The sequence below is a fragment of the Astatotilapia calliptera genome, chromosome 16 (genome assembly GCF_964374335.1).
Source record: "Astatotilapia calliptera chromosome 16, fAstCal68.1, whole genome shotgun sequence".
NCBI lineage: Eukaryota > Metazoa > Chordata > Actinopteri > Cichliformes > Cichlidae > Astatotilapia > Astatotilapia calliptera.
In genome coordinates, this window is record NC_137437.1 from 15993811 (window position 1) to 16021707 (window position 27897).

The 27897-nt window shown below is 40.4% G+C and overlaps 3 protein-coding genes across 4 annotated transcripts; 1 reads left to right on the forward strand and 2 right to left on the reverse strand.

Moving 5' to 3' along the window:
* Positions 1-414: 414 nt before the first annotated feature.
* On the reverse strand, positions 415-5652 carry tmem182a (transmembrane protein 182a). Its single transcript, XM_026145612.2, has 5 exons — positions 5291-5652; positions 3429-3555; positions 1578-1676; positions 1355-1492; positions 415-952 (listed from the first exon to the last, which is right to left on the reverse strand). Exons 1-5 carry the CDS (start codon positions 5447-5449, stop codon positions 729-731), a joined length of 747 nt encoding a protein of 248 aa, XP_026001397.1. The 5' UTR covers positions 5450-5652; the 3' UTR covers positions 415-728.
* Positions 5653-7593: 1941 nt separating this feature from the next.
* On the forward strand, positions 7594-15284 carry slc67a2 (solute carrier family 67 member 2). The gene is made up of 6 exons (XM_026145301.2): positions 7594-7751; positions 8852-8939; positions 10364-10407; positions 11291-11420; positions 12681-12890; positions 12976-15284. Exons 1-6 carry the CDS (start codon positions 7665-7667, stop codon positions 13848-13850), a joined length of 1434 nt encoding a protein of 477 aa, XP_026001086.2. The 5' UTR covers positions 7594-7664; the 3' UTR covers positions 13851-15284.
* A 99-nt stretch (positions 15285-15383) lies between these two features.
* slc9a2 (solute carrier family 9 member 2) lies at positions 15384-27739 on the reverse strand. 2 transcript variants are annotated; one of them, XM_026145300.2, is made up of 14 exons: positions 27588-27714; positions 27299-27483; positions 27002-27216; positions 26669-26917; positions 25111-25361; positions 24787-25004; positions 24144-24343; positions 21412-21501; positions 21264-21334; positions 20397-20564; positions 20192-20297; positions 18345-18461; positions 18027-18114; positions 15384-16372 (listed from the first exon to the last, which is right to left on the reverse strand). In XM_026145300.2, the coding sequence occupies exons 2-14, from the start codon at positions 27369-27371 to the stop codon at positions 15954-15956; spliced, it is 2265 nt and encodes a 754-aa protein (XP_026001085.1). In that variant the 5' UTR covers positions 27372-27483; positions 27588-27714; the 3' UTR covers positions 15384-15953. The 2 variants fall into 2 exon arrangements, with proteins under 2 accessions (XP_026001085.1, XP_026001084.1); XM_026145299.2 differs by having other exon boundaries at positions 27299-27739.
* Between the last annotated feature and the right edge of the window lie 158 nt (positions 27740-27897).

Sequence of the window (27897 nt, forward strand, 5' to 3'; positions counted from 1 at the left end):
TACTTCAGCATAATCATTGTTCTTGTGAATGTTTCATACAGCAGAGGACCAAAACTTCAAGAATGAAAAAAATAAATAAAAGCATAATTAAATGTCGTCATGAATGCATTAATGTGCCATTAAATGCATTAAGAATTACATCAAAATAAACACGGATCAATTTATATTATATTTCTATTTTCATTTGCTTCTGTATTTATTTTTTTCTTTGATAAAGAAAATGTGAATTTTGGGGGAAGTTTCAGGGAAAAAACTAGGGGATAATTAAATTAATTTATATATACATTTAAAATCTTTTATATTCATTATTAATAGATATGAGAAATACAAGAGAAATTAAATAAGTAATAAATATTAAATATGAAAGCAGACAAATTAACAGAAGGGTAAATAAATAGAAGACCAGCAGAAATATTAATTTATGGCACATTTCAGAAATTAGCGCCTCGGTTTATTTTTAATATTCATTTTCGTGCATTTTTTAAATTTCTTGTTTATTTTTCATTTTAAATGTTTTGGGTCCTCCGCAGTCTCCGTGCTATCTTAGCTGAGCTGAAAATGACTCAGGTTTGAGTGAGCATGACGAGCTCAACAACAGCTGAAAATATTCAAGCATGTGCCACATAATTGCCAAACCGATTCCAGCTTTTACACGACAGAAAGACTGAGAAAAGTATAAAACCCTCATACAATCCCGACATTCGGGCTCTTCTTCTACTGCTGGTAAGTCACTGGGAGTGAATCTGGATGGTTCGGCCGATGAGGAGGAAAAGAAGGCCGGCCAGGAGGCAGAAGAAGATGCCGATTGGGGCAAACATGAAGGAGAGACCGTAGCTGAAGGTCAGACGGAAGTCTGAACACAGAGCACGCTGGTGGTCTATGTAAAGGTCTATCACATCCAACACCTGCATCCACAGTACGTACATCACCACCACACACAGCAGGAAAAAACCTAGAGGTGTGGAGAGGGGTAGTGAGATTTGACAACATGTGCTTCAAATCAGATTAATAAGATCAACAATCTAACCGTCTGTGGGAGAGACATGTACATGTTCTATAGTAAATTATGTTTGCATTTGTGGGGAAGCAGAATTGTACAGGTTTCATTTTAAATCTCAATGTCATTAGCCTATTATTTGTTTTTAAAAAAACATCTGCATCTGAAGATCCACCTGTAGCTAGAGCTCTTTGATTAGTTTTATTTTATTTATTTATTTATTTAAACTTTATTTAACCATGGAAAAAATAAAAGAGTTGTACATTTCATGTCATTGCTTTAGTCAGAATTCTTTTTTTAAATGCTGGCAGTGTAAAAAAAAACAAACAAACACAGTGTCACCTGGTTTTTACTTACCAGCTATCAGAAAGAGGCCACCCCCTGCTTTATACAAGCGGTGGCCGGCAAACGGAGCAGCGCAGATGATGATGAAGCCGCCAATCACCACAGCTGCTACAGCAATGAGCATAAAGACGCTCCAGAAACCTCTGTAAGCTGAACAAGAGGGATGTTAATCAGCTCTGTGACACTAAACAATGAAATCACTACATAAAAAACACAGATGTGAATAAATACTTACTTATGGAAGACTCGTACTCTGTGGCATTGTGGGTCTGACGAGACACAGGGAATGGGAAGAGGTAGGCAGGCATACATACTTTTGAGTCAGGCTGATTGGCTACAAACAGAAAGAGAAAAATACTGATTTTTATTTACATCTGCAGAGAAATCATTTCTATTTGTCTATACGAGCATATATGGAAAAGCCAGAGTGAGCAGTTGGCGGTGGGTTGCAAAGTGGCTTGCAGTGAGAGCAGCAACTGCAGGCAGGCTGAAGTAGCTGAAGCTTTTTATGTAACTCGCCAACTCACACAAATGTATCAAGCTGAGCTGAGGATGGCTTGTGGCATACCTGACCTAATGCCACACTAGACCCGCATAAACAAATTAACTGAATTATTTAGCAATTAGATACAAATGCATCCTGTGTATTGCAGAAAATACAGAGAGAGTTACATTTTGGAATTTGTTTTGAATATTTTCATGTAAATTCTGGGAAAATGCTCTAATTTGCAGATTTTGCACATAATCTTCAGCACTGGAACTAAACAGACAAAACAACATTAAAAAATAATTTTTGCCCAAAATTGTGACTTTATCTAATTTAATTACATGTATATTTTTCAGCAATTATGCTACAAAAGTACAATGCAAGTGCTTTTGTCTCTCTTTTCTTGCTCTTTGCTCCCAACATATGAAATTCCACAGATCGTCACGAGGCCCTTTTCTTTCTGGAGGCTATTCCTGACAATGGCTCACCATTCAAAGTCGCCATTGGAAAAAAAAAGATGACACAAAATCACCTGACAAAACAACCGAATAACATCACATGGCATGGCCTTAAAACAGTCACATGAAAGGGCTTCTACGGCTATGCTGTCATACAATATTAACAGCCATAGCAGCAGCATGTTAAAAACTGTGCGGTCGTAGAGCTGTCATGTGATGGTGGCAGCAGAACATCTGAGGGGAGCAATTTACTGCACTTAAACAAGCATCAGTTTCAGAAGAAAAATGCAAGAATATCTTTCTTGTTTGTGTGTCCTCATTTTTTTCACTCTGCTGTCATGATCCGTGGAACTGCTCATGCTTTTTCTGTATCCTAGTCTAATTTCTAAAGTTCAGATTCTTGTGTTTTGAACACTTGTGTTGGTTTCATTCGAGCCGATGTCTTGGGTTATTATTCTTTTAATGCTTATTTAGTCATGTGAATTGTTACCATTTTGGGAGGGGGGGGTCCCCATTTACAGTGTGTGTTTTCCCCCAGTGTATTCTCTGTTTTACCTGAAGCTTTTGGTTTTTCTTTTTTGTGCTCACATTGTCTTTACATTTTGCCTTTTACCTGCAAAGGATTGTCTCAGCAGGACTAATTAAAGCCCAGGGTTCTGTTTGGTGTCATGGATGTGACAGGCTCACTAGCCCTATTCATAATTTTAAAATAACAATAGAAATACAATTGAAATCTCCTCTCTCGTATTTCTAGTCATTTTTACGCACAACTACCCAGTTCACATTCACAAGGTCAGACTTTTTTGGGGGTCAAAATAATTCTAAATATGAAAAACAAAAACAACATAAACAAAGGCATTAAATTACTGGACATTTCTGTCTATGAATTCATTTTTGGGAGTGAAGAAAGTGGAAGAGCGGCCGAAATTTATTAAGCAAGAAGTTTTCAGATCAAATCTCTGTGTACCGAAGAGGCAAAACGCACCACAAAAAAGTGTGTGGATGTCACTGTAACCCTAAACCCCTAAACTGGTCACAGGGAAACTGTTGGATGTTAAAAGGTTTTACAAATAGTGCATATAGCACATTAGACATGAACTTTAATCAAATTCAAAATAAAGCAATATAAAGTCTTACTTACTGAACCAGAGTCTCTTCAGCAGGTCGTCATCCTCCATGTCGCCTTTAAAGGAACACCTCCAGAAAAAACCCTCGTGGTATAGAGTGACATCACTACTGCCCTTGCCCTCCAGCACCACATCTCCAGGCTGAAATGGAGAAGAACAATAAAGTGCGGAGTGGATGACTGAGGCTCAGCAGGTAGAGTGGGAGGGCTGCCAGTGAGAAGGTCGGTGGTTTGATCCCCAGCTCCTCCGGCCTGCATATTAAAGTATTCTTGGGCAAGATACCAAACCCTGAATCGCTCCATGGAGTTTAGGCATGGAATAAAGAAGTGCTTGATGAATATGTGTGTGACTGGGTAATAAAATATGCTTTGAGTGCTCAATAAGAGTAGAAAAGCTATCATCCATTTTACCATTTGGTTTTTACAAATATGGGACAGATATGTATGCACGCCATTTTGTTAGCTGATGGATTAAAGTATATAAGAGATGTGTCAAAATTATGTGAGGCAGGTGCTCAGACTGCTGCCAAAGTGTTACAGAGTGGTTAATATATTTAGGGTCAAGGATCAAGGGTCAAGCCCAGCAAGCGCACTTAGCTGGGCTTCTAGGGTCTAGGGTCTTTACTGTACAATATGAAGCTGCTTAAGGTGACTGTTATTGTGATTTGGGGTTATATAAATAAAACTGAATTGGTGCCAAATGTGTGTAGAGGCCAACAGACCAAGCTCTTCACTGATGCTCACTGAATGGCTCTCAGGGAAATGAAAGTGGAGCTGGGAAGAATCTTGAGGCTTCAGGCTTCATGACATCAGCCGTATCCAGCCAGGCTTTAAAATTAGCCTTACAAAACATTTGAAACATTTTATTTTTCTGCAATTTTTAAAGGAAAGCAGATGGTTCTCACTCAAAGCTTTAAGTTTCCACAGGCAGGTGATGATAAATCAGAGGTGTCAAAATACAATTATAGGCATCAGACGCTATCACAAGCACACTGACACAAACTGTCACACAAAATAAGGTGTGTGATACCGCACAAACAAGTCTAACGAGTGAGAAAAACTCACTGGACTCTACCCCCTGAACCAGCTCACCGCCAGAGTGGATACGAATATAACCACGAACCACCTCCTCAACATGGATGACATCAAGCTGGATATGCCATGAATGAGTGAGATAATGACTCACTGATCCAACTCACCAGGCTCTAAAGCAAGGACATAGGGATGTCATGCAGAGTAAGTGTGTGGCCAAATGATTGCAAAAATAAGGAAAGTGATCCAGGCTGAAAGGTTGGAGTTGCCAGAAGGCCAAATAGCTGACATACAGGGCAGCTATATCTGTATATATAAACATGTTGGTTTTATTGTGTTGCCATCATGTCTTGATTCCAGCAACAGTGCCAACCCTGAAAACTTAAGTATGCTGTTAGTCGGTGATATTTAATACACTAACTGAGACTGCTGGTATTTGTATTTCAATCATAGGGGGCCAAATGTTACACTCGGTGACTCAATCACTACATAGCTGCACACACGCCACATTAAACAGTGTCTTATTACACAAGTAGGTCCTACGGGGATGCCTTTCCACACTGCAATCCTACTACTGAAAGACTTATTGAAACAACTGATCAAATTTGAATTTAAAGATCCACCATTAACCTGTATAGACTGGAAATACACAGTTCACCTTTAAGAGGTTAAATATGGTGCAAAACAACAATCTGCTGGATTTATTTCTTGTCTTAAAGGAAGAACAACTCTTTTCTCTTTGGTTCCACAGACTTCACATGTAAACAGTAAAAGCTATGAACACATACCTGATCTTCAGCTTAAAATAAACTATACCGGACTCTCTTCTAAGGTCAAAAACTCACCTTTATGGTCACGCCACCTGGGCCAGCAGATTCATTAGGCCTTAACTGGCAGCTCTCTGAAACCAGCAGCCAGTAATCGGTTCCAAAAGAGAGAAGGATGAACACAGTTGCCAACGCCCCAAAGAGCCCTGCGAAGAACAACGCCACTCTAAGCTTCATGGTCCAGGACTGATCAGCCACTTAGTTACAGGATGCCCACACTCAGTCTGACTTTCCCCTCCAACTAGTGCATGTGACAAGCTGAGTCAGATCCAGTCACTCCTCTTGTTATGTGTTATATCCAGCGAGTGAGATAAGTTCAGCTAGGTTTTGTTGGGCTGCTGGACCTTAACACCACTCCCGTCTCTCTGTCTGTGTTATGGGGCGACAAAGTTGTCCATGTGACACCTTTAGATCCTCCACTGGGGTCTGAACCCCCCTACCCCTGTGCTATTTTTGGTTTCTGGCTCTAAGCGGCTGCTTCACTCTACTATGGAGCAGAGTGTGTGCAGCATTTGGAGAGTATGAAGGGAAGGAATTAACACCAAAATAACCGGTGGCAACTGGACACCCAGTCTCTGCACAGGAATGTCAGGGCAGGGTGAGACCGAAAGGACAGAAGAGGAGTAAAGTCTCCCCCAACACTCACACACACATAAACACACACAACAGTGGCTAACGCCAACAGAGTGTTACAAATTACTGTAAATGAAGCCTTTCATGCAACTTCTTTGCTGATTTTCAGTTGATTCATACAAGTATAATCTATATAAAAATGACTTTTACTAACCAGACCTCATGCAATAAGACACAATAGGAAGTTAAAAATTACTTTATACAAATTGAAGCGATCACACAAAGGAGGTCACACAAACTCTTTAAAGCAACTATTTTTTTCATCGTTTTAGACATTTTGATACAGATCTCATTTTTTCTATTACACTGGAATTATAAAAAGTATATGCAGCCTTTAATAATGTAAAAGTAAATAACACGGTTACTTCTTTTAACTGTGCTAAAATGTAAGTTAAAATGTATCTTCCACTGATGTTTTCGGAAATATAATTTTGTTGTATTCATGCTCAGTGTGAGTTGAGAGGAAGTGCCGGTTTAGCATCTGGGGGGAATATTTAGCAGTAAAACTATAAGGGGACTCTGTCTAATTTACACACTGATGTGATCCAGGCCACACTCACTCAAAGGTTCGGTATGTGTGTTAGCATCAAAAAGATCAAAAGTTCAAATCAGAGTTTTATCAGATATCATTATTTCTTGTCTGAAACCTAAATATATAGATATATATGTACTGGTTTTGGTTTGGGGGTGTTTTTTGACGTTTTGGAAGCCTCTGAGCACAATTTCCAGTCTATGTTTGCACAATGTGCTAGAAAAGTTTGTAGGTTATGTAACCATGTACATGTATATAGATCTATCTGTACATGGATCTATAGCGATTTTTTTGGTGGCACTCTAATAATAAGGTAATAAGGTGGGAGCAAGGCTGTTATATGGAAATATAGCAACTAACAATGCTTAATTACCAAAGTAATATCCAAGCACACTTACAAATATTACAGGAAACTTGAATAAGTTATAGTCAAGTTTCAATCATTATTGAATTTAATGACTACATATAGTGAATTGCATACTTTACCAGCTAGCTTCTTCATTCTGGCCAGACGTTGTCTAATAGGTCAATAGGTCTCTCGTTCACATTTTTTTAAACGTTAATTTAAATTCTGCTGAAGTGTCTGTTGCAATGTTTTGGAAACCCCAGCAGGTGGCGTACAAGTAAACCTCCCTCTCTGATAACGTCTAAACATCTTTCAACAAAACTCTACGACACTGTTAATACTATCTATCCGATACGAGACGCAGTGTTGCTGTGAGTTAAGTAACAACATTAGGTGGGTTAGACTACAATCTACAGTGCTGAAAATATCTGCCGTTTTTTAGTAGCTATAACAAATATACAACATAACAAATGCAAAACAAATTAAAATAATTTAAGATAAAGGCTAAACCTTTTTTCTAAACAGGTATAAATAAAAACGCTTTATGATTTTCCACAAATTATTGGGAAAAATGACGGGGAAAGCTCATATTTTGTGACGTCAGTGGGTTATACCATCTATAGGTGTTTCAGACCAGCCAACGCGTCGGTTCAGCAACTCTTAAATGAACCCAGACTTAAAAAGTCACGTTTATCGTAGGTCGAAAACTCGATAGTCTTATTTACAGACAACCAGCTTACACATCGGACACGTTTTCTCACGCAGATAAAACCCGGAAGCTTGCGATCACCCCGTCCTTATGAGACCACCGCTTCTGTTTGGATAGTTAGAGCGGATGAGCGCTTCCGCCTCGGGTGTAGCCGTGCTGTCAAAGCGGGAGGATGATCAACCAGAAATGTAGCACTTTATTACTGAAAGACAGAAGACGGAGGAGGATTATAAAATGTATCTATGTGGTGGGCTTCATGGTGAGTGCCTCACTGAGAGATGACCCCACTCAGTTCGGTGTTTTTTTAGGTGTGCTGTTTCCTAGTCATGCTTTCGTAACTCAGGTATGATGGTGTAAAACATGCTGGGGCTTTTTAATCCCTTCCTTTTCATATTTAAAACTCTGTATAATGTCTACTTGTTGTTTTTTGTTATTTTAGCAAAAAAATAGAATACATTAAGACATTTATTATTTATACAAATAATAAAGGGGGAAAAGTTCAAGGAAGTTGCAAGCTAAAATGAGTTTTCCAACATGCAAATAATAAACCTGAGCTCTTTAACCTGAATCAAACTCTCACAATAGCCCTTATTACGCGTCATAATTGTCCCGTACTGAAAAATTAACTTCTGCACCACGTTTATAATTTTTGAAGCCCAAAGAAAGGAAACTCTAGAGCTTCTGCACTCAGTTGCTTTGACTGGATGTGAATGTATTAAGCACAGTGTCGGTCCAAAGTCTGTTTATAGAGCATTAGACTCAGCACGACTGTGGTGCTCTTGGAAATCCTTGCTGGAGACAGCTGTCATGTATCTACAAGACCTTTTATAATAACCATTGTAATGCTTGGCTACTAAAAGAAATTAAGATGAAGGTATTTCCTAATGTTTTTGGCGTTACCTCTTCAAAGCATCGCTGTCAGTACTGTAATGCAAAGTTGATCTACAAGTCTAGATCATTCTAAAGGTGTTATTTTAAGAGCTCGCCTGTAGTCGTGCCTTAGAGAAATAACTTTGTCATACCTGGCTAAACAAGCATCCAATTAGAGATGACTAGAGGGATCCAGTCAGCTCAGATTTATTTGGCACTGTGCAGCACTGGCACAGTAAAGCTACTGAAGGTTAAGTAATTTCTGTAATGGACTGGGTCAGGAACACTGTATGAGCTGCTGTGTGACTTCAATCAAGATTTTGGCTCGGAGAGCTGCTCTGATCTCAGCGGTGCAGGAAAAACAGGATGAGCAACAACTCTACGTGGCTGCTGAATCCGGCCACAGACTGCTGTATGCTGGACACCATGTTTGATTTGCATGTTCCTGTCGGCCTCACTCCACCTTTGTTCCTCCATATTTCTTTACAGGACTTGTTTGGGGTGAGCATGATCATCCCACTGCTGAGCCATCACGTGAAGGCTCTTGGAGCAAGTCCCACTGTGGCCGGTATTGTAGGTATGTTGTTTCCGCAATACATAACATACATTTGTTTAAATTATGCAGCTGGTGTACTGCAAGCACCAACCTTACAGTGACACAAAAGTGAATAAATCTACAGCAGACTGGAAGGCTGTGGAGACTACAAGTGACAAAACAATCAAACAAACACTCTCAATAATATATTGTTTAATCCTCACTTCAGCACACTGTATGCACAATATAATATGGGAATGTCCCAGTGCCATGTTCTGTGATTATTTTTATTGTTATACATCAATTGAATAATAGTTTTTTAGCAGTATGTCAGGACCTTGTGTTGTTGAAAGATGAGCCGAATAATAATAGCCATAGTCATCAGGCCCCTTATTAGGTGCACTTTTCTACTACCCTTCAGAAGTGCTTTAATTCTTCGTGACACAGATTCAACAGCAGCTGAAAACATTCCTCAGAGATTTTGGTCTGTCTTGGCACAATACACCAAAATCTGCACATCTGTGCTGTGAATGTCCCGTTCCACCACAAAGGTGCTCTATTGGATTCAGATCTGGTGACTGTGGAGGTCATTTGAGAGCACTGAACTCATTGCTATGTTTAAGAAACCAGTTTTAGATGATTTGAACTTCATGACGTGGTGTGTTATCCACCACCACCTGAACTGTTGTCCAATTTTGAGGAACCTGTGCAAAATGTTACCCTGGTTTTCTATTCTTAGCTGACAGCAGTGGTACCTAGTGTGATCTTCTGCTGCTGTAGCCTATCTGCTTCAAGTTCGCTTAAAGTCTTATACTTTCAGAAATGCTCTTCAGCATAACTTGGTTATAACAAGTGGTTATTTAGTATCAGGTTGAACCAGTCTGGCTATTCTCCTCTGACAGACAGACAGGGTGTAAAGACATTTTCACCCAAAGAACTTCCGCTCACTGGATATTTTCTTTTTCGGCCCATCCTCTGTAAACCCTCAAGACAGTTGCCACATTCTAAGTCACTTAAATCACCTTTTCTGGTGCTCAGTTTGAACTTCAGCAGGTCATCTTGACCATGTCTACATGCCTTTGAGTTGCTGCCATGAGTTTGGCTGATTACATATTTGCTAGTAAGTAGACATACCTAATAAAGTTGCCAGTGCAGTAGTGTATATACAGAGTGATTTACTGTAAAGACTTACCCTGACTCTGGGCCTTCCTCTACACAGCTGTGATGTCGCTGTGCCATTTATGCTGCAGATATCACTGGATTCAGAGTCGCTATGCTGGGGAAAACTCTGACACAATATTTCTAAATTTCCCCATGTGTCACTGTCTGCTTATGTTTTTTAAAAAAGAAGTTATGTCTAGTATCTGCAAAAAGTGGCATTAGACTCACTGGATCTCAGCGCGTGCGATGTCTGCTCTGTGTTTTTTATATTTAAAATGTAAACTTGAGCAAATCTTCTGTTGCAGGATCTACGTATGGGATCTTGCAGCTTTTCTCGAGCACTATAGTTGTAAGTACTAACTCTGCAACCATTTTGGTCGAGACATTCTTTGTCATCCCTGGAATTTCATGAAAACAATAAACCCTGTCTGTTTTAGGTCACACAATGCACCCAGTCTCCATCCCTTCATACACACAAGGCACTCCTACTTAGCCCCAGTTGTACAAATTTATATACACACAGAAATAGATTTTTACCCTTTTTCTCCACTGCTAATTGAATACTGGGGGAGAGACTTTGTTTTATCTGTGCAGTCCTTTGGGTGCCATGATGAAAAATCAAATCAGAACCACATTCAAATGCCACACAATAAGCGTCGTATCTGAAGTTGGACACGCAGCTTTCCTGCCCATCCAAAGGTCTTGAAATTGGTTTAAATTCTCAGGGGTCATGGGACAAATTAAACAGATAAGGAGTCATCTGTTAGTTCCTGTATTCAGACCGGCTGATTCCTGATAAATGTAGGGATATGTGAACAGCTGGGTCTCTATGATAATCCCACCCATCTCAACTGGCCCTAATTGTGTTATTTCATCAGATGCTTGTATGCGTGTGTGAGAGAGGGCGAGAATCTAATAAAGACTTGTGTGACAGCCTCGATGGAGGAAATGCAGCGTTTTAGGATATTTCTCGAGTCAGCTGATCTTTCAGACTAACATTCACAGATCAGAAACAGAATTTAATTTGGTATATTTTTGTCTGCTTTCTGTTTGTTTCGGTTTTTCAGTATTTGTCATGAATCTTCGAGCAATTTAGCATCAACTCCCTCTTTTCAGATGTTTGGCAGGGCTGTGGAAATATCCGTCATCTCACCGCTGAAAATGAGTTCGGGAATTATAAACGTTTACATTTTTTCTGTGGTTGTGTTTCATTTCCTCTGTGTGATTGGCAGGGCAGCTGGAGCGACGTGGTGGGTCGGAGGTACTCTCTGCTGACCTGCCTGCAGCTCAGCGCTCTAGGCTACGGCCTGCTGGGGATGTCCACCAGCATCGCTTTGTTTGTACTTGCACGGATACCTGTGGGTAAGTCGGAAACCTCAAAGGGGCGCATCACTGGTGTTTATCAGCCAAGTCACATATCCATACCTTAGAAAAGGATTTATCCCATACCTTTTTTCCCTCAATGAATAAAAACTGCATTTCACATTTACTGGGGTTATCTTTGTCTAATATTAAACTGTGTTTGATAGGGGTGGGGGAAAAATCGATACTGTGTAGTATCGTGATATTTTGTTTGCTAATAACGTATCGATACAGGGTCAGCAGAAATCGATACTTTGTTGCAAAAAAAGTTTTTGTGGACTGGAACATGCTCTGACTTCAGAGCATGTTGATCCTTTTTCTGAGCAAGAATCCTGACATTCCTTCACTGTCCAAATGTGTTTAACTTTTTTTTGGCAGCAATAAACATGTCAGTTTACTTATTTTAATTTAAGACATGTTTTATTTTAATTAAGTTTAAAACTTTTTTATTTAATGTAAAATTATATTTTGTTTTATTTTACTTTCAAATTCTTCAGTTGCTGAAGGGGCTGCATAGTTTTCATAAATTGCATAGTTCAGAATAGCTATAATTGTACCAGATGGTTGCATTCAGTTAAGTTGGACTAGACTGTAATACAAACCGTTCAGTTTGTCAACAATAAAACTGACTGAAATGAGAGAAAGACTGAGTGCGAGACTTTGATATTAGATAAAATGAATATTGATAAAGTTTACCTTTATGTACAGAATCTGAATATCGCAAAATATAAAAAAAAAATTGCAATAATATCGTATCGTGCGTTAAGTATTGTGATAATATCGTATCGTGGGATGTATGGTGATTCCCACCTCTAGTGTTTGATGATCTGAAACATGTAAGTGTGACAAATATGCAGGAGGCAGGAAGGGGTGAAGTACTTTTTCACAGCTCTACATAACATGCCTGAGGTTTTGTTTTGCTTTTTTCTTCATATAATCTCCAGTGTCCTGCATTGAAGGATATTTATCAGCATCCTTCCACTGACCAAGCTTTAAAGCTTCATGTTATGAACTCAAACCTACCATATACTCAGAAATATAAATGCTTAGCAGCTTTTTTTGTTTGCTTAGTTTCATTAGAAAACGGCAGGGCTCTCTGCACCTTGGTTTCAGCACATTTTATCACGTCCACTTACCTATATTAGATATAATCCGATTAATAAATTAATCTTAGATTAAGTAATAACAGTTGTGTGGCTTGAGAGCCTTTTAAGTAGACTGTTATTTTGCTGCCTCTTCTCAGTGTGTCTTCTGTTTCAGGGTTGTTCAAGCACTCACTCTCCATCTGCAGAGCTCTGCTGTCTGACCTGGTGTCTGCTTCAGAGCGCCCTCTAGTGATGGGACATTTCAATGCCGCCTCCAGCGTGGGCTTCATCCTGGGCCCTGTGGTGGGTGGCTACCTAACTGAGCGTGAAGGAGGCTTTTATACATCCTCTTTTACTTGTGCAGCCATCTTCATTATTAATGCTGGTGAGTTGGGAAATGAGATTAATAAACTGAGTTCATGAAGGTAAAAATTAAAATGTATGTCAATACAGCGTGTCTGTCATTGCAGGCCTCGTATGGATGATACCACAGAGTGAGACTCTGGCTGACCGTAATGACGCTGTCTGCAGAAACGACACGAGTGCAGGGTATCACGAAAACCACTTTAGTAAATCTGTACAGAATGGTTCTCATACAAATAGCCACCACCCATTGCTGACAGCAGAGACGCAGCAAGAGTCTACATCTCCTGGAAAGCATCAAGGTGGTTTCAGGTGGAGGGATGTGTCTTTTCTTCAGCCAGTCTGGAAACAGCTGTCCTCAGTAGGCTCCAGGATCCACATAGTGGCCTCATCTGACATGTGGGACCTCTTCCTTGTGCGTCTTCTGATGGCCATAGCTATCATGCTCTACTACAGTAACTTTTCTCTGGCCATGGAGGAGCGCTTTTCACTCAAACCAAAAATGACCGGTTACCTGATCAGCTACAGCAGCACTCTAGGGGCCCTGGCTGGGTTCCTGGTGGGGCCAGTCACGCAGCTGTATAAGAACAACATGCCCGCTTTACTGCTCCATTCGACGGTGCTCACCTGTACGCTTATTTTCCTCTATGCTGCTGCGCCGAATGTTTGGCAAGTGCTGCTCACCTCCACCTTCTTTGCCATTTCTACCACTATCGGACGGACATGTATCACAGATTTGGAGCTGCAGAGGGGCGGGGTCCAGGCCAGCGGGACTCTGATTGGAGCCGGGCAGTCAGTTACAGCTGTGGGTCGAATCCTGGCTCCTCTCCTGTCTGGTTTGGCGCAAGAGTTCAGCCCTTGCGGCCCCCCAAGTCTAGGAGTGGTGCTGGCCCTCGCAGCTGTGGCTTTACTACTCATCAGAATTCCCAAATGGGACGCGAGGGAGATGACAAAAACAGCCAAACTCAGAAACTCTAAATGAATTTTGAAATCACAAAGAAGTGCTCTTAATTGCAGGAGACCAGCTGGGACAATGAACAGCAGACTCCTCGAGGGAACGGTGAAGCCAACTCGAACGTGTTATTCTTAAACAGGATAGCCCTTCTGTTGGTGCGATGACATCACAGGGTGGAAATATTGTGACGTTTCAATCACACCAGCACTGAAGTCTTCGTCTCGGGGACAGGTGAATCAAAAGTCACGTGCACTGTAGGAATGAAGACACTGCTGCAAAATGCTGACGTTTGACAGCAACCTTTGGGCACAAACTACTGGATTATGACTGTATTTTTATGACTTTGTTTTTAATGAAGTTTTGTAACCACTGCAATTTAGCTGGAGTTGATGAAAGCAGGTCTGCACTACATGCCCGAAGAGGAGGGTGATTTAATTGAAATAATACTTAATTCATTAAATAAAAATTAAAAAGATGACTGTCAAAGGCAGGCTATTACATTTTTGGTATGAGTTTGATTTTTACACATTTTACCTCAATGGGTTTTTTTGTTTTTTATTCTAATGCAAAGTATCCGAAATGGTCGTTATAGCAGTATCTGATCTAATGTTCCTCTTTGACTGATCATAAAGAATAGAGATTTGTTAATTTACCTAATTAGAGGCTTAAATGCATATTTGTTATTCACTATTTTTAAGTTTTATAACATTATTTTCAACACCGGTTTACTTGCATCACCAGAGCCAGAGAGGTGTAATATGAAGTGAGATGAAACACATAACTCAATGTCACTGTGCATGCATTCATGATGCAGAAAATGTCAACCTTTTTATACTTGGTTTTAATCTATTTAGCCTCTTTTACTCTCTCACGCACACAGAACAAGGTTACCTGTTCAAGCAATAAACTGAAAAGTTTCACAGTTCTAACGTGCAGCCATCACTTTAGAAATGAGAGTGCACTCAATATTAAAAGAATTAACTTGAATTAAAATGTGTACTCTACCACTCTCTGCACTAAATAAGCAGATTTTCTGCAGCATTCATTTCCTGTCTTGTCTTTCACTTTTACATGTTGGTATTGTTTATAGATTGTTCATCACTAGTCAGTCATCATCTGATGTCGTTTCTGGTTGGAGTAGGTGGCGCTCACAGGGATCCTGTTGTGCGGGATGAGTGTCATGTGACATGTGAAACACCCCTTTTTATGTAACTGCACACGGAGCCTGAAGCAGAAAGTCCGACTTGGCAGACAAAGTTAATAACCGCCATCATAGGTTTTGTCAAGCCAGCTAACTCAGAGAAAGCCTGGCTGTGTTGAACTTCCTTCATAGTGCACCTCTCTGGAACAATCGGAAACGCTCTCTTATACATTTATCTCATTTATCTCTAGGCTCCATGAAGGACCTGCCACACTAAGGCCCAAAAAACTGCTACAGCAAATAAACAGTTTGTACTTTTGTGTCTGTCTCCTGAATTGTATTTTTTAACCATATTAAAAACATTCACTTTTAATATCTGACATCATTTTATTCAGTGTCACAAACCTTAAAACTTATAAGAACTTTCAACAAAGAAAATTTATTACAGAATAAAGGAAAGCAGCTGGGCCAGAGGGACTATCATTGTCAGGCATTCAAAAAGTACTTTGTACTGCGCAGCAACAGCTTGTTTGACTAAAAAACATTTATATACACACAAAATGTACATCTTCAGTCATGTAACTATCACACAAGACAGACAATAAAATACAAAAAACTATCCTATTTACACAAAGGGCAAATGTATAATAACATAGTTTAATTAACCTCACCTTCCACATTTAAAAACTCCTACATGAAGAAAAAAAGACATTTAAAATTATTTTCTAAGACTAGTTAAAATAAGTACATGTGTAAAAAGTCTCACAGTTTATTTACAGTACAGTTGCTACAGTTCACTGTGCTTCTGAGGAGTGTGACACTGAAGCGTTAGTCCATTTTGGCTCATTTTGAAGACCGTTTTACCTCTAATGAGTAATGAAGAGACCTTCAATGTTATTCTAAATGTCTTTAAAGTTATTTGAGCTTACAGTCATAAGCAGAAACTTCCAGCTGCTTGATTAGGTGGAGACAGTCCAGCTGCACCACTTTTATTTCTTCTTGGGGTTCCACTGAGGCCGCCTGAGCAGAGGGTTTCGAGCCGTGGTCTCTCTGGACTCAGCCTCCCAGCCTGGCGCTGGAGACGAAGGCTGACGCTGCCCCACCTGCTCTACGCCGTCTTCTTCGTGAACATTTCTTAAGTCGTCCACCGAACTGTTGTTATCATCAAATGAGGAATTTAAGCGGCGAGGACGAGGCACGCGGGAATCACTGTAGGAGGAGTTTGTCCTGAACACACCCTCCCCCGTACTGCTGCTCTCTTCATTCAGAACATCAGTAGATGGCACTTCTTCCAGAGTGCCCAGCCTGTGCAGAGGTATCATGGCTTTGGAGGAGGAGGAGCGTGCGGGCTTGCCAAACCGGGAGCGTTGAGATGGGTAGGCAACTTCTGATAGGGTCTCATGATCATCTGGGATGAGATTGAAAACAAAAAATAAAATGGTAAAGTACACTCATACTAACACGCTCACTATGACAACATGGTTATGTTTAACTACTATACCAACAACTTGTCAAGTAGACTCAATCACAAAGTACAGGTAAAGTCAATGTCCTAAACCTTACCTGTGCTGATTCACAAATCAGATGCTGACCTGATCGTGGAGCTAAACATTTCATGGCAATGCGTTTGCACTCACATCATAAATGTTGACCTCATAGTGGTGTTGGACAAGTGCCGGTTTATACGCTTCATGAGGAAGGCAAAACTGTTCAAGTTTTGTTGTCCACGAATAATGTGGGTAAATTATTCATCCATTTTCATTCATCTGGTTGAAGCCCAATTCTGCGACCATCATAGAGCTAACCCATGAGGATAAACAGCCACACACACTCACATCTATTCCTACAGTCAATTTAGGATCACAGATAAGTCCTCAAAAAGCCTTGCTGCTTGAATTGAACCCTAACATAAGGAAAAAGGCTTCAGTGCTTTTCAATCGTTTCCTTTAGCAAAGGATCCACTGAACCTACCTTTATGAAAGGAAGGTGAAATGATGCCATCCTACAAATTCTAGCAATACACAAACCAGCCACTCAAGAAACCAACAAAGTGGTACAAATCATTCAAATGAGCATTACAAGTGCTTTGTTCTAGCTGCCATTGGTCGAATGGACAAATTATAGCTTTGTTACTGTGTGGGTTACACAATGCTTATTATTAGTTGTTGTTTCCAGTATTTTGTACTATGCTTATTTGTTGTCTGTTGTGTTTGCACTGAGAGTGTACATGGTAGGATGGATGGCTTGCTGCAGAACAAATCTAACCACAAGAACAAACTAACCTGAACCTGTTTTCAATTTCATGCCATAACCTGCTGGTAAAAACTCGACATTTTGAAGAACAGCCTCTTAAAGCTGCTGTTGAACCACGAACGTTACGCTTCTGTGATAAAAATCTAGTTGTCAAGCTGCTGTCTTGAATGTAGATTGATATCTACAAGCTCTCCCTTTTGGTTCATTCTTATATGTGCACATCGCTCTGTTTTGGGGAGGGGGTTTCTGTTTTTTCAGGAGACACATACTGTGACATTAATGAGACTGACAAAGTCTTATTAATAGTTTTGGGGGTGGTTTTCTGATACCAGGGAGATCATTTACTAGCTTGGACCACATCCTCATTTATATTTGACTCCATTTCTAGTAGATAATGGCAGATAGCGTAAGCAAGAATCGAGGCAGCGGTTTTGGGGAGGTCTCGGAGGGGGACTGGCGGCAGCTTCCGGGCCAGACAGATCTCTCTGTAGTAATGAGAGTGAGATGAACTGAAAAAGGAAGAGTGGGACAAGAAAATGAAAACAGCTTGTAGTGCAGGGGTTTCATATACAGACAGAATTGTAAAGGGAGTCCCGCTCCTAAGATTCAGATGAATTATCGACAAAGCACTTCATTTGTTCTGTGCACACTGCTGAGAAAAGACAATTCATTTCAGTTCTGATGAATTAAGGCTCGAATCAGGTTGAAAAATTCCAAACTTTGTAAGGAAGTGACGTTTTCATCATTTATTCTCATTTATATGAAGGGTAAGGTTGTGTTAAGGGATTTCAAAGATAATCTCAGTTTACCTGTGTAGTGCCACCTCGCAGCATCAAATCTTGACTCCAGACTCTTTCCAGCAGGAAGCGAGAAATACTTGTGTGTCCTGGGCACGTTCTAAGAATAACAATGGGGAAAAAACTTGTTGAAAAGTGGTGAGAACATTTAATCTAGTGTTTGAATTTCATGTGTGAGATAATCAGCTCAAAAAGAACATTTGTGACTGTTATTTGCCCAAAGTACTTCTAATTAAGACCCCGGGGATGTACCGAAAATCCCAACCCACGCTCCCAACAAAATAAATAATTAATTAAAATAATACAAATAAATTGGGCAAGGTAGCTTACCGATGACTGACAACTACGAGGTCGGAGGCTTCGTCGAATGGTGGCATGGCGCCTGATCAGTATCTCTCTGGTCTGGCTGTCATTGGGCAGAGCATGTTTTCCTCTGTATGCCACCGTCTAAGTCCAAATACATAAATTAATTATCTAATTACAAATAACAGAAAGTCAGAGAACCACACACGGAAAACACACAGTGAAGACATAGACTTAAAAACTCCATAAACAAAATCCATGACCACTGTCAATGCCAGGGACTTGGGACAACAGAGGTTCCCACGAATGGACGGTTCAGACTCTCTTAGTGGGGACTGCATTGTTTAAAGCTCAGGTTACGCCACCAAAACTGGAAACACCTGTTTGAGGCAGGGGTAGGTGTCTGTATGTGGACTGCTACCTTAACCTGTTCCATGCAGTAAACCCACCCCTGGTTCTGACCTGCAGCCATTAGTTAAACCAAAAACAAACACAGCTGCCTTTAAAACCCTCCAAAGGTCACCACTGTGTTTTATAAAGAGGTCGCATGACAATATTATGGGCCTGTATGATGTCACCAGAAGCCAACACGGTTTACAGTTAGCATTTTTATCAAATATAATGCATTTTAAAAATAAATTAATAGTGACACGGTGACGTCAGTTTAGTGTGAAAGAATCACAAATATGTGAAAAAAAGACTTGAAACAAGGAGCTATTGATAAAGCTATGTGATAAACTGTGAAACCACAGAAGAAACTCCATCAAAGCATCAAAGAGTCTGTTAAAAGGGCGATGTCATGCCACTAATGGAAAAGTACTGCTGGCCACTGCCTGTGGCTATGCAAAACAGCACCGAGTTTCACTTGGTGGGATCGTCGGTATGAGAAACAGAACAACATCGAGGGGTGCTTTTCTTGTTTGTGTCAAATTAACGGACATTTTTCAAACTTCATGTTTTTCAAGTAAAATGCAAAGAGGTGCAGCTGCACGTGGCTTTATTTTAGTCATCTTTATCGGGGATTTTAATCGTTTTTAAGCAGTTGAGCATGTGCAAAGCTGATGCTGAACTACGTTACCATGTATGCAAAACAAACAAAGGTTCGAGTTTCACACTTCTGAGATGTGCCGTCATCTGGCAAAAGTTGACAATGACAACGCTTAAAACGCAAATGGCAAACTTATACATTAAATTACATTTTCTACAAATAACCATTGATATTAAAAAAACAAACAAAAAAACCCGCTAACATCAAACTATGGTAGTGATAGTTTTTGTGTATTATTCATGTCAGTGTAGCTGGAAATTGCTCCATCGTTACTGAAGAGATCCGTCACCAACTAAAGAAACGTTGATGTAAAAATGAATGACATGTACAGATCTTAACATTTCAAACTGCAAAAAGTATATCAGCAAAATGTAATAATTCAGATTAAGTAATTAAATGAATCAAAGATACAAAAATTGCTTTATTGTAAAAAGGAAGCTTTTTATACATTATATATTATATTAACCTGTCTGGAATTTAAACAGCTTCTTCTGTTCTTCACCTCCTTCTGCTCAGCACTCAAACATGTCAAATATGACAGGTGCTTCCAACTAGTTTGCTGTTTTAATGAGTTTATTGTTTAACTATAGGTATAGTTTTTTTTATTGTATAGGCCTTTAGTGTCATTTCAATAAAATGTTGCAAAGATTAAGCACAACATTTGCTCCAAAGTGAAAAGAAAGTGGAAGAACTACCACAAGCATAAATCAACTATTTAAGTGCAGTATTTGATTAAAAATTCGCAGCTACTTTCTGACACAGTGACAGACAAACTAAACAGAAACCAAAAAAAGAGCATACAGCAAAGATCCTTTCTTCATCTTACCCGCTCCCTTATCTTGTACATGTTCTTGGACAGGATGTCGTGGATGTTCCTCAGGTCAGCAGCCAGGAACTTTTTCTGGAGTTTAGAAGAGCTTTTCTTTTCCTCGCTTGATTTTAGAAAAGAATAAGCAATCATTAGTAGCTCTACATTTGGTCTTGACAGGTAGAAGGGAGAGTGATGTGATCAGTGCAAAAGTCATACGTACGAGAGGGAGACGATGGAAGGAGCAGCGCTGATGTCTCCGGACGCCGTGTCCAGGATTTCCATGGCATTCTGCAGCTCTAGCTTTTTATAGAGCGCCACAATACTGGACTCTGCTCTGCTGTCTCGGATGAGGATCTTACGCAGGATTCTGTTGTTAAACTTCATAAACCTGACATTGAGAGAAAGAAGAATTTCACGGACGGTTTTTATATAGTTTTTGGTGTTTTCATGCAAGTTGTGGACAACAAGAAAAATAAGGCATTACCGGCTTTATTATTTAAAACATTCAGCTTTGAAATTTGCATATCAGTCAAACTGTCAAAACCGCTAAATTTGTGTAGGCATGTAATGTAAAGAATCTTTTGTGAATTATGAGGTATGTTTTATCTGTATATGTGGTGCTACTGGACTTTCCCAGCATCCCATCAACACATTTGAGTTACTGTATTTTCAGCCAGTTGCAGATAATTATGCCTAATTATGTATTCTAAGTTTGACATCAGCATCCTGCTGAACTGCCTGAAAGACTGTAGATAAAGTATTAATATGAATAACCTTCAGAAAGCCCTTTTTTGCTGATCAGTTGCTAAGTATGCATGAAAGCAGAGTAATAGTAAATAGTCAATAGTAAAAACAAGTTGACATATAGAATTTTTGCAAATCAGATGGACTCAAACTTTCGCATACAGTGTTTGTGGCATAAAAGAACAGTGGTAACAAGAAGCAGGAATGAGGAGGGTTTGTGAGGGTTTGTTTTATTGTTGTTACTGTGAATCATACAGTATTATTCACTACTCATTAGATCTGATGAGCAATATCTGCTAATTTACTGACAAAAGATTAAACCGCGACACCAAAAAAATCTTACTTGTCCTTCCAGTAGAAGCGGCTCCACTGCCCACAGAGATCCTCTATGCCTGCCATTGTATGCTCCATGAGCTGCGAGCAAAGCGCGATCTGTCAGCACCGTGCGCAGAAATGTACTGTCCGATACATGCATGCAGTCTGTGACTTACCCTGCAGTGAATTTCTACATTAATGGTTTCAAGGTTGCGGTTTGTTCTTCGGACGTTGATGAACTCAATCAGAGGTCGGATACTGATGCCCTGTGGGGAAGAGGGAAAAAAGAAAAACACAAATTACTTCGAACACTAGAGTTGTAGATACAGTTGTGGCCAGAAGTTCATATACTCATCATAGACATGAATGTTATGGTAATTTGGGGATTTTAATAATTTCTTTTTCCAGGGTTACCCATACATGGATACACACCCTTTGAAAAACAAGAAATTAGTTATTAACTACAACTTGTAGTTGTAGCTACAGCTACAAGTTAGAAACGTCTCTCATTTCTAAAAAGCAGCAGATTAAAGTTAAGTCAAGTTATTCACATGTGTCACAGCTTCGACGAGGTCTGGAAGAAGACCCAAACTGTCATCCTCAGATGAGATGAAATTATTTAGGATGTTCAGGAACAACCACTGAGGCTCAAGCCTGCCACGAAATGAAAATGGCTGTAAAAAAAATGGCTGCTTCACTCTCTACAGTGAAGGAAGTTTTGCGTTGAGACACAATGAGAGGGTGCTGACCGATAAAAAAAAAGCCCCTACTCCAAAATCAACACCTTCAAGTTTGACTGATAGTTAAAAATCCCTCCAGAAGGCCAAATGGCTCCTGGACAAGTGTTTGGCCACAGTGACAAGAGGCATGTTTGGACAAGTAAAGCACTGGCTTCCAAACATAGGAACACTGTACTAGCTGTCAAGCATGGTGGTGGTAGCATCATGCTCTGGGGCTGTTTCACTGCCAGTGGTTCCGGTTCACTGCACAAAGTGGCTGGACTAAGAAAGGAGGACTACCTCCAAATTCTTCAACCTCAGCTCAAATCAACAGATGGTTGAAACTTAGACACAACTGGGTTTCATAACAGGAAAATGATGCCAAACAAACATGTCTATGAAGGTTCTCAGTCATCCAGGTCATCGTAGTCAAAGGAGCTTGCAAAGAAAAGCGTCTGGACTTCTTTAACCCTTGTGTGGTGTTCGTATTTTTGTTACTCAGCCAGTGTTCATGGGTCTGGTGGACCCGCTAGAGTTTTGGCTTTCCAAATTAACACTATCAAACAATTTTATGTTAAATTACTCAACAGATGTTTACTTCATCCCAATTACAAGACATATGAACAGCAAACATGGTTAATTTTTTCCCTTTACCTTTGTTAGATCACATTTATGAATTAATGTGCTTCTCGTTTTTCTTTTATATAAAATGTTATAAATAAATCAGTTATAATCAAGTGGAGTGAGTGGAAAGACACAACACATTTACACGTGAAAAAATAATTAATTGTTTAATTTTTCTTTTGAAAAAAACTGAACACGGGTCTCACAGACCCGAACACCATACAAGGGTTAAGTTACTTGAAGACGTTTCACCTCTCAATTTCACCTCTGAAAGAAGCCATCTATGTCCACTGTGAGCGACCGTCTTTGAACAGAGGTGGTGGTTTACGACACCAACTCTCTGCCATCTATAATCCAGCTTTGAGTTCCCTCCCCAGACGCCTTAACGCCCACTCACATCCTGGGCCATCTGACCTCAGGAATTCGCATGATAAGGTGGAGCCAGGTTTCACAATGAACTCACCGGAAACTCTGGCTGATTGGGACCCACACCCAGTTTCACACCTTGGCTCAGGCGATTAGAGGATCATCAGGGGGTCCTTTTGTCCCTCTGTGGGGGGGATACTCCCACTAGGTTTATATCTGGGACTCTCCACCATTTGACCTTAGAACTGAAGAAGCTTCTCGGATGAGAGGTGAAACGTCTTCAAGTAACTTAAAGAAGTCCAGACGCTTTTCTTTGCAAGCTCCTTTGACGTCAAACAGACATCAAAACAGGTTTTGGATGGATCGATAAAGGAGGCTAACGGGCTTTCCGGAATAGTCTCCTCAAAGCTCAGACCTCAACCCTATTGATAGTTTGTGGACTACACTTAAAAGCCGGGTCTGTGCAACAATTTAAATGATCTCTACCAGCTCTGCCAAGAAGAGTGATCAAATATCCAGCTAGAATTGTTGATGGCTACCAAAAGTGGTCGACGTACAACTTTGTAATGGGCATTTAAATATTAGTGAAGGTGTATGTACTTGTGCAGCCAATCCTTTTTATTGTTTATTTGTTTAAGTCAATAAAGATGTGTGCTGTACAATCATTCCACCCTGGAAAAAGAAGAGTTCAAAGAAATCAATAAATGCCCAAAATTATAATGGCATTCATGCTCATAATGACTGTGTGTAAACTTTTGATTACAAGTATAAGAGACACAGTTTAGAACCAAAGTAATTTCCCCTCATTTTAGCAGCCATGAGGTTGAACTTTGTAAAATGTCTTTTTTGGAAGGTAAAAGTTCAGATGCATACATGCATTTTATATATCATACAATAAATGTTCTGTATTTCTTCTCTAAGGATAACAGTGTATATGATTAGAAATTAAAAGCTTGAGTTTATCAGTGTATATAATACATATAATTTTGAATCGGGTCTCAGTTTGTTTGTTTTTTAACTGGACAAAAATAAATGACACCAAACAGCTCACCAAGATTCTGTCTCACTCCTAAATGTGATTTTAAAGAAAAAATCGTTTTCTATCTCATTCCACTGCGGGGACAAAAGAAATAACACCTTCATTCAAGTTATTCAGAGCATACAGACTTAAAAATATACCTACACAGATGTTCCCTTACCTGAAGAAAGACGGTGAAGAGGATAACTGCAATGGTGGCAGTGACAAAGAGCTGCTTGCGGCCAATGGTATCAGGAAGCGTGAAGGCAAGGGCGAAAGAAACTGCACCTCGCAGACCTCCATATGCGAGACCAAACTGATCTTTCATGTTGAATGGGATGGTGCGGAAAGGGTTAATGATCTGAGTCAACACCAAGATACCTGAGAGGGAGAGGCAAGAAAATATCAGAGGTTTCATTATCAACAAGTTTAAAGCTGTTCTGCATATTATATTATGTTGCCAAAAACTCTGTTTGTAGAGATAAATCTGCAGAGAAGTCTGGACATTTCCTTTCAGATTCAACAAGCATTTTGACAACATTAAGCTCTCGGTTTTTGACCAAAGTTTTGGTGGTTTTTGGTGGAAACCAAAACAGACTGAGAAGACATACTGGGCTCAATATTGGTTGGCTAGATTCAACATTAAAAGATTACCTGTCAGTTTTACATTCACAGCTTATTTTCTTAGCAGCACTTTCTGTCTTCCTTGCATTTCTTTGCACATGTAGCAGCAGTAGCTCTCAGCCTTTGCTCCACTAGATAACTGCAGTCAAACAAAAACCTGAGCTTTAACACGACACAGATAACGCCGGTCATTTCCTTACCCAGACCTCTCCATACAAAAGCAAACAGCAGCGTGAAGAGGATGTAGCCCCAGTTCCACTCATGGTCAGTTGTGATGGTGACGACCCCTAAGAAGAAGAAGATGAGCGTCTCCGAGATAGAGGCAAGCATCTTAATCACGTGTCTGATGGTCGTGCAGGAACGCTGCGAGACGTTTTCCTCGACGTAGTACTTCATGGTGAGGGCACAGGTTATAATGCTGCAGAAGCACATGGGCACAGAGGGTTTGTGGGGAGTATTTGGGTAAAATTTGTGTTATTCTTCTTTCTTTCTTTAATTCTGTAAATGTTATAAAACCTACTCACGCCATGATGGATGAGATGGCAAACAGCTCTGCCACCAGATAGGCCAGGTAGCTGTACATGAATACGAAGAGTGGCTCGATTTCTCGGACCTTGGAGGTGAATCTTGTGGTGAAGGCTGCCACAAAGCCAAACAGGATGCCAAATGCCATCCCACCGAGCCCCACAATGAAGAACCTCGCCACTCCAATGAACACATCCACCGGCTCCACCACCGGCATTTCCGCAACAAAGCTGAACATGTTGTACAACACCTAAAAAATTAATAAATAAATATGCACACTTTCTTTCTTTTTTGCACCTATGCACCATATCCCACATATGCTAGTCAGAGGTCAGGTGTGGTGTCAGGCGCTGTGGCCTCTAATGACGCCTTTCCAGATAAGAGTGATTTACTGGAAATATTTACTCTGCATTGTTTGCAACTTGATAATCAGATTTTCACCAAACATACTGACTGAGTCATGGAAAAGGTGCATTAGGTAAAGTAACCAGCTTTGTTCCTCCTTAATCTACCATTCCTGCCTGGGCAGTATGAAGCTTTTGCTACATGAAAACACATGACTAACATCGACTCGCATGAACCCGATGGCGTATTTAGCCACACCATTTCACTGCATTTCTCAAAACTGAGTGCTTTAAACTTTAAATGCATGACGTGTACCAAAACTGGATAAAAAGGGATCATCGTGTGCAGATAATTAACGACTTAAATGCAAGATGAAGTGGAAAAAGTTCTGCTAGACCATCAGATCCAGTTCAAGACACAGACAATAAAGATTCTTTGCACATAGAAAAGCCACCACTAACAAAGAGGCCTGTCTGTAAAAGATTAGTTCTGAGATTAACAAGGTCAGACTATTGTTCTGTTTGGGAGAAAACATTAACAGCAAATGAAGTTTTGTTTGCTTCTTATGGCTGTGGGAGTCTTTCCTCTGAGTTTATTAAATCCCTGAGTTTGTGGACAAACTACATGTGGACAAACCCACACAAACAAATGTAACTGCGACCAGAAACTGGTTTGACAGCATCTGAGCAAACGGACTGAATTGTGCTTTATAGACACATTTGTTTAATGTGTATAACATTCCCTTAGTTCAGTTTTTCCTCCCTGGGTAATTTCTGTTTAGAAATCTTGCCAGCACACAGACGGTTCTCTCCCACACATTCTGTCCTCGTACATGCAACCCGGAGAAGAGAAGGGAAAACACAAATATGACCAGTATTTCATGAAACCTGAGCTTATTGTAATAGTCATGAAATTAAATGCCTAACCATGTCTGTAAATGGTGGGTGGTGGTTGAAATGGTCTCCACAGGAAACTACATGTATGAGACTGTGACATAGAGAGAAATAGCAAAAAATATTCTTAAATCAGTGTAAAATGCTAAATATATACTCTTTGTGGAGCACATGCAGAAGAGTAAACTGCACTGCCGTGCTGGGTACCTGGCTGTGTATTTGTCACTGGAACAAAACAATTGACACACAAGAACAGTTTGCAATTGCCCCTTGCTCACAGTCAAGTGTTTTAATAACAAATAGCAGTCCGCTCACTCACCACAGTGACAGCATCATTGAAGAGGCACTCTCCGAACACTACGATGTAGAGCTGCTCGTTCACAGACACGTCCTCAAACACGTTAAGCACAGCCACGGGGTCCACGGCCGAGATGATGGCAGAGAAAAGCAGGTTCTCCTGGAGGTTGATGTCTTGCACGCCAAAGGCCGGAATCTGGCATATGGCGAACAGAGAGATGCCGATGCCAATGCTGTTCCACAGCGTCCCCACCACGGCGAACCAGAACACCTGCATGAAAACAGCAACAAAACTGTCAAAGTTGAGCAGGAAGCTGACCAGAGTTAGAGAAACAGTGCCTGATTTGAAACGAACCGTGCCAATGTTCTCAAAGAAAGGCCTGGTGGGCATGAAGTAGCCTGACTCCAGGACAATTAGGGGCAGCATGTAGAGGAAGAAGACATTACTGGTGAGCACAGCGGGGGGCTCCTCGTGAACAGAGTGCATGATAGCGCCCACTATCAGGCCGATGCTGATGAGAAGGCACGACTCAGGCACCCAGATGGTGATCTTGTGGTACACATGAAAACCTGAAAAGAGGAGGAAAAAAGGTCACAGGGAGCAGCAAGATGAGAAACCACACCTGTTGGCACATATGGGACTGTTACTCACCAATTTTTGCAAAAGAAGCCAGCAGCACCCAAAGAGTAATTTCAAAGGGAATCTGGATTCTTGGATAATTCATTGTAAACACGGGTAAATTATTTTTCTGGTCCTCTGCATAAGTCTGGACTCCATCATTAGGCTTAACCGATGGCAAAATCGTGGCTGCAATTGGTTTAGAAGGTATTTCGCCTCTGGAGCCATGCAGAAGAATTAAAATCATGCAAATAAACAGCAGAGTCCCAGCTTGTCTGATAAAAACTAAATTCATAGTGCAAAAATTAAATAATAGTCTCACAGTAATCCAAACTGGCGTGAATATCAGCGCTGTTAACATTCAATAACTCTAACCAACTTCACAAAAGTTGGCCCGGATGATCGAGTCTTCTTCACAGTGCCGGACTACGACACACCTGCGATCTACCTGAGTCCACGAGTTTCGATACTCATTGGGTGAGACCACGAGCCCTGCTCTGATTGGGCGTCACCTGAGGTAGATAAAAAAGGTGGGACGAGGCGTTTCTGTGCCACTCAGGGGCCAGTGGCGAGTTTCGGTGACAGAAGTTTCAGCTTTCACGTATAAATCACGTGTAAATGACAAATAACAA

What these genes read in the sequence shown, in the direction of transcription:
- slc67a2 (XM_026145301.2), top strand. Translation starts at nt 7,665, where the DNA reads ATGATCAACCAGAAATGTAGCACTTTATTACTGAAAGACAGAAGACGG. An exon ending in CACTGTGGCCGGTATTGTAG is followed by an intron (nt 8,940 to 10,363) that starts GTATGTTGTTTC and finishes CTTCTGTTGCAG; the next exon opens with GATCTACGTATGGGATCTTG. An exon ending in CATCTTCATTATTAATGCTG is followed by an intron (nt 12,891 to 12,975) that starts GTGAGTTGGGAA and finishes CTGTCATTGCAG; the next exon opens with GCCTCGTATGGATGATACCA.
- tmem182a (XM_026145612.2), bottom strand. Translation starts at nt 5,449, where the DNA reads ATGAAGCTTAGAGTGGCGTTGTTCTTCGCAGGGCTCTTTGGGGCGTTG. An exon ending in CAGGTGGCGTGACCATAAAG is followed by an intron (nt 3,556 to 5,290) that starts GTGAGTTTTTGA and finishes TCTCCATTTCAG; the next exon opens with CCTGGAGATGTGGTGCTGGA. An exon ending in GCTGAAGAGACTCTGGTTCA is followed by an intron (nt 1,677 to 3,428) that starts GTAAGTAAGACT and finishes TTCTGTTTGTAG; the next exon opens with CCAATCAGCCTGACTCAAAA.
- slc9a2 (XM_026145299.2), bottom strand. Translation starts at nt 27,626, where the DNA reads ATGTTAACAGCGCTGATATTCACGCCAGTTTGGATTACTGTGAGACTA. An exon ending in GGCTTCTTTTGCAAAAATTG is followed by an intron (nt 27,217 to 27,298) that starts GTGAGTAACAGT and finishes TCCTCTTTTCAG; the next exon opens with GTTTTCATGTGTACCACAAG. An exon ending in TGTACAAGATAAGGGAGCGG is followed by an intron (nt 18,462 to 20,191) that starts GTAAGATGAAGA and finishes ATTTGGACTTAG; the next exon opens with ACGGTGGCATACAGAGGAAA.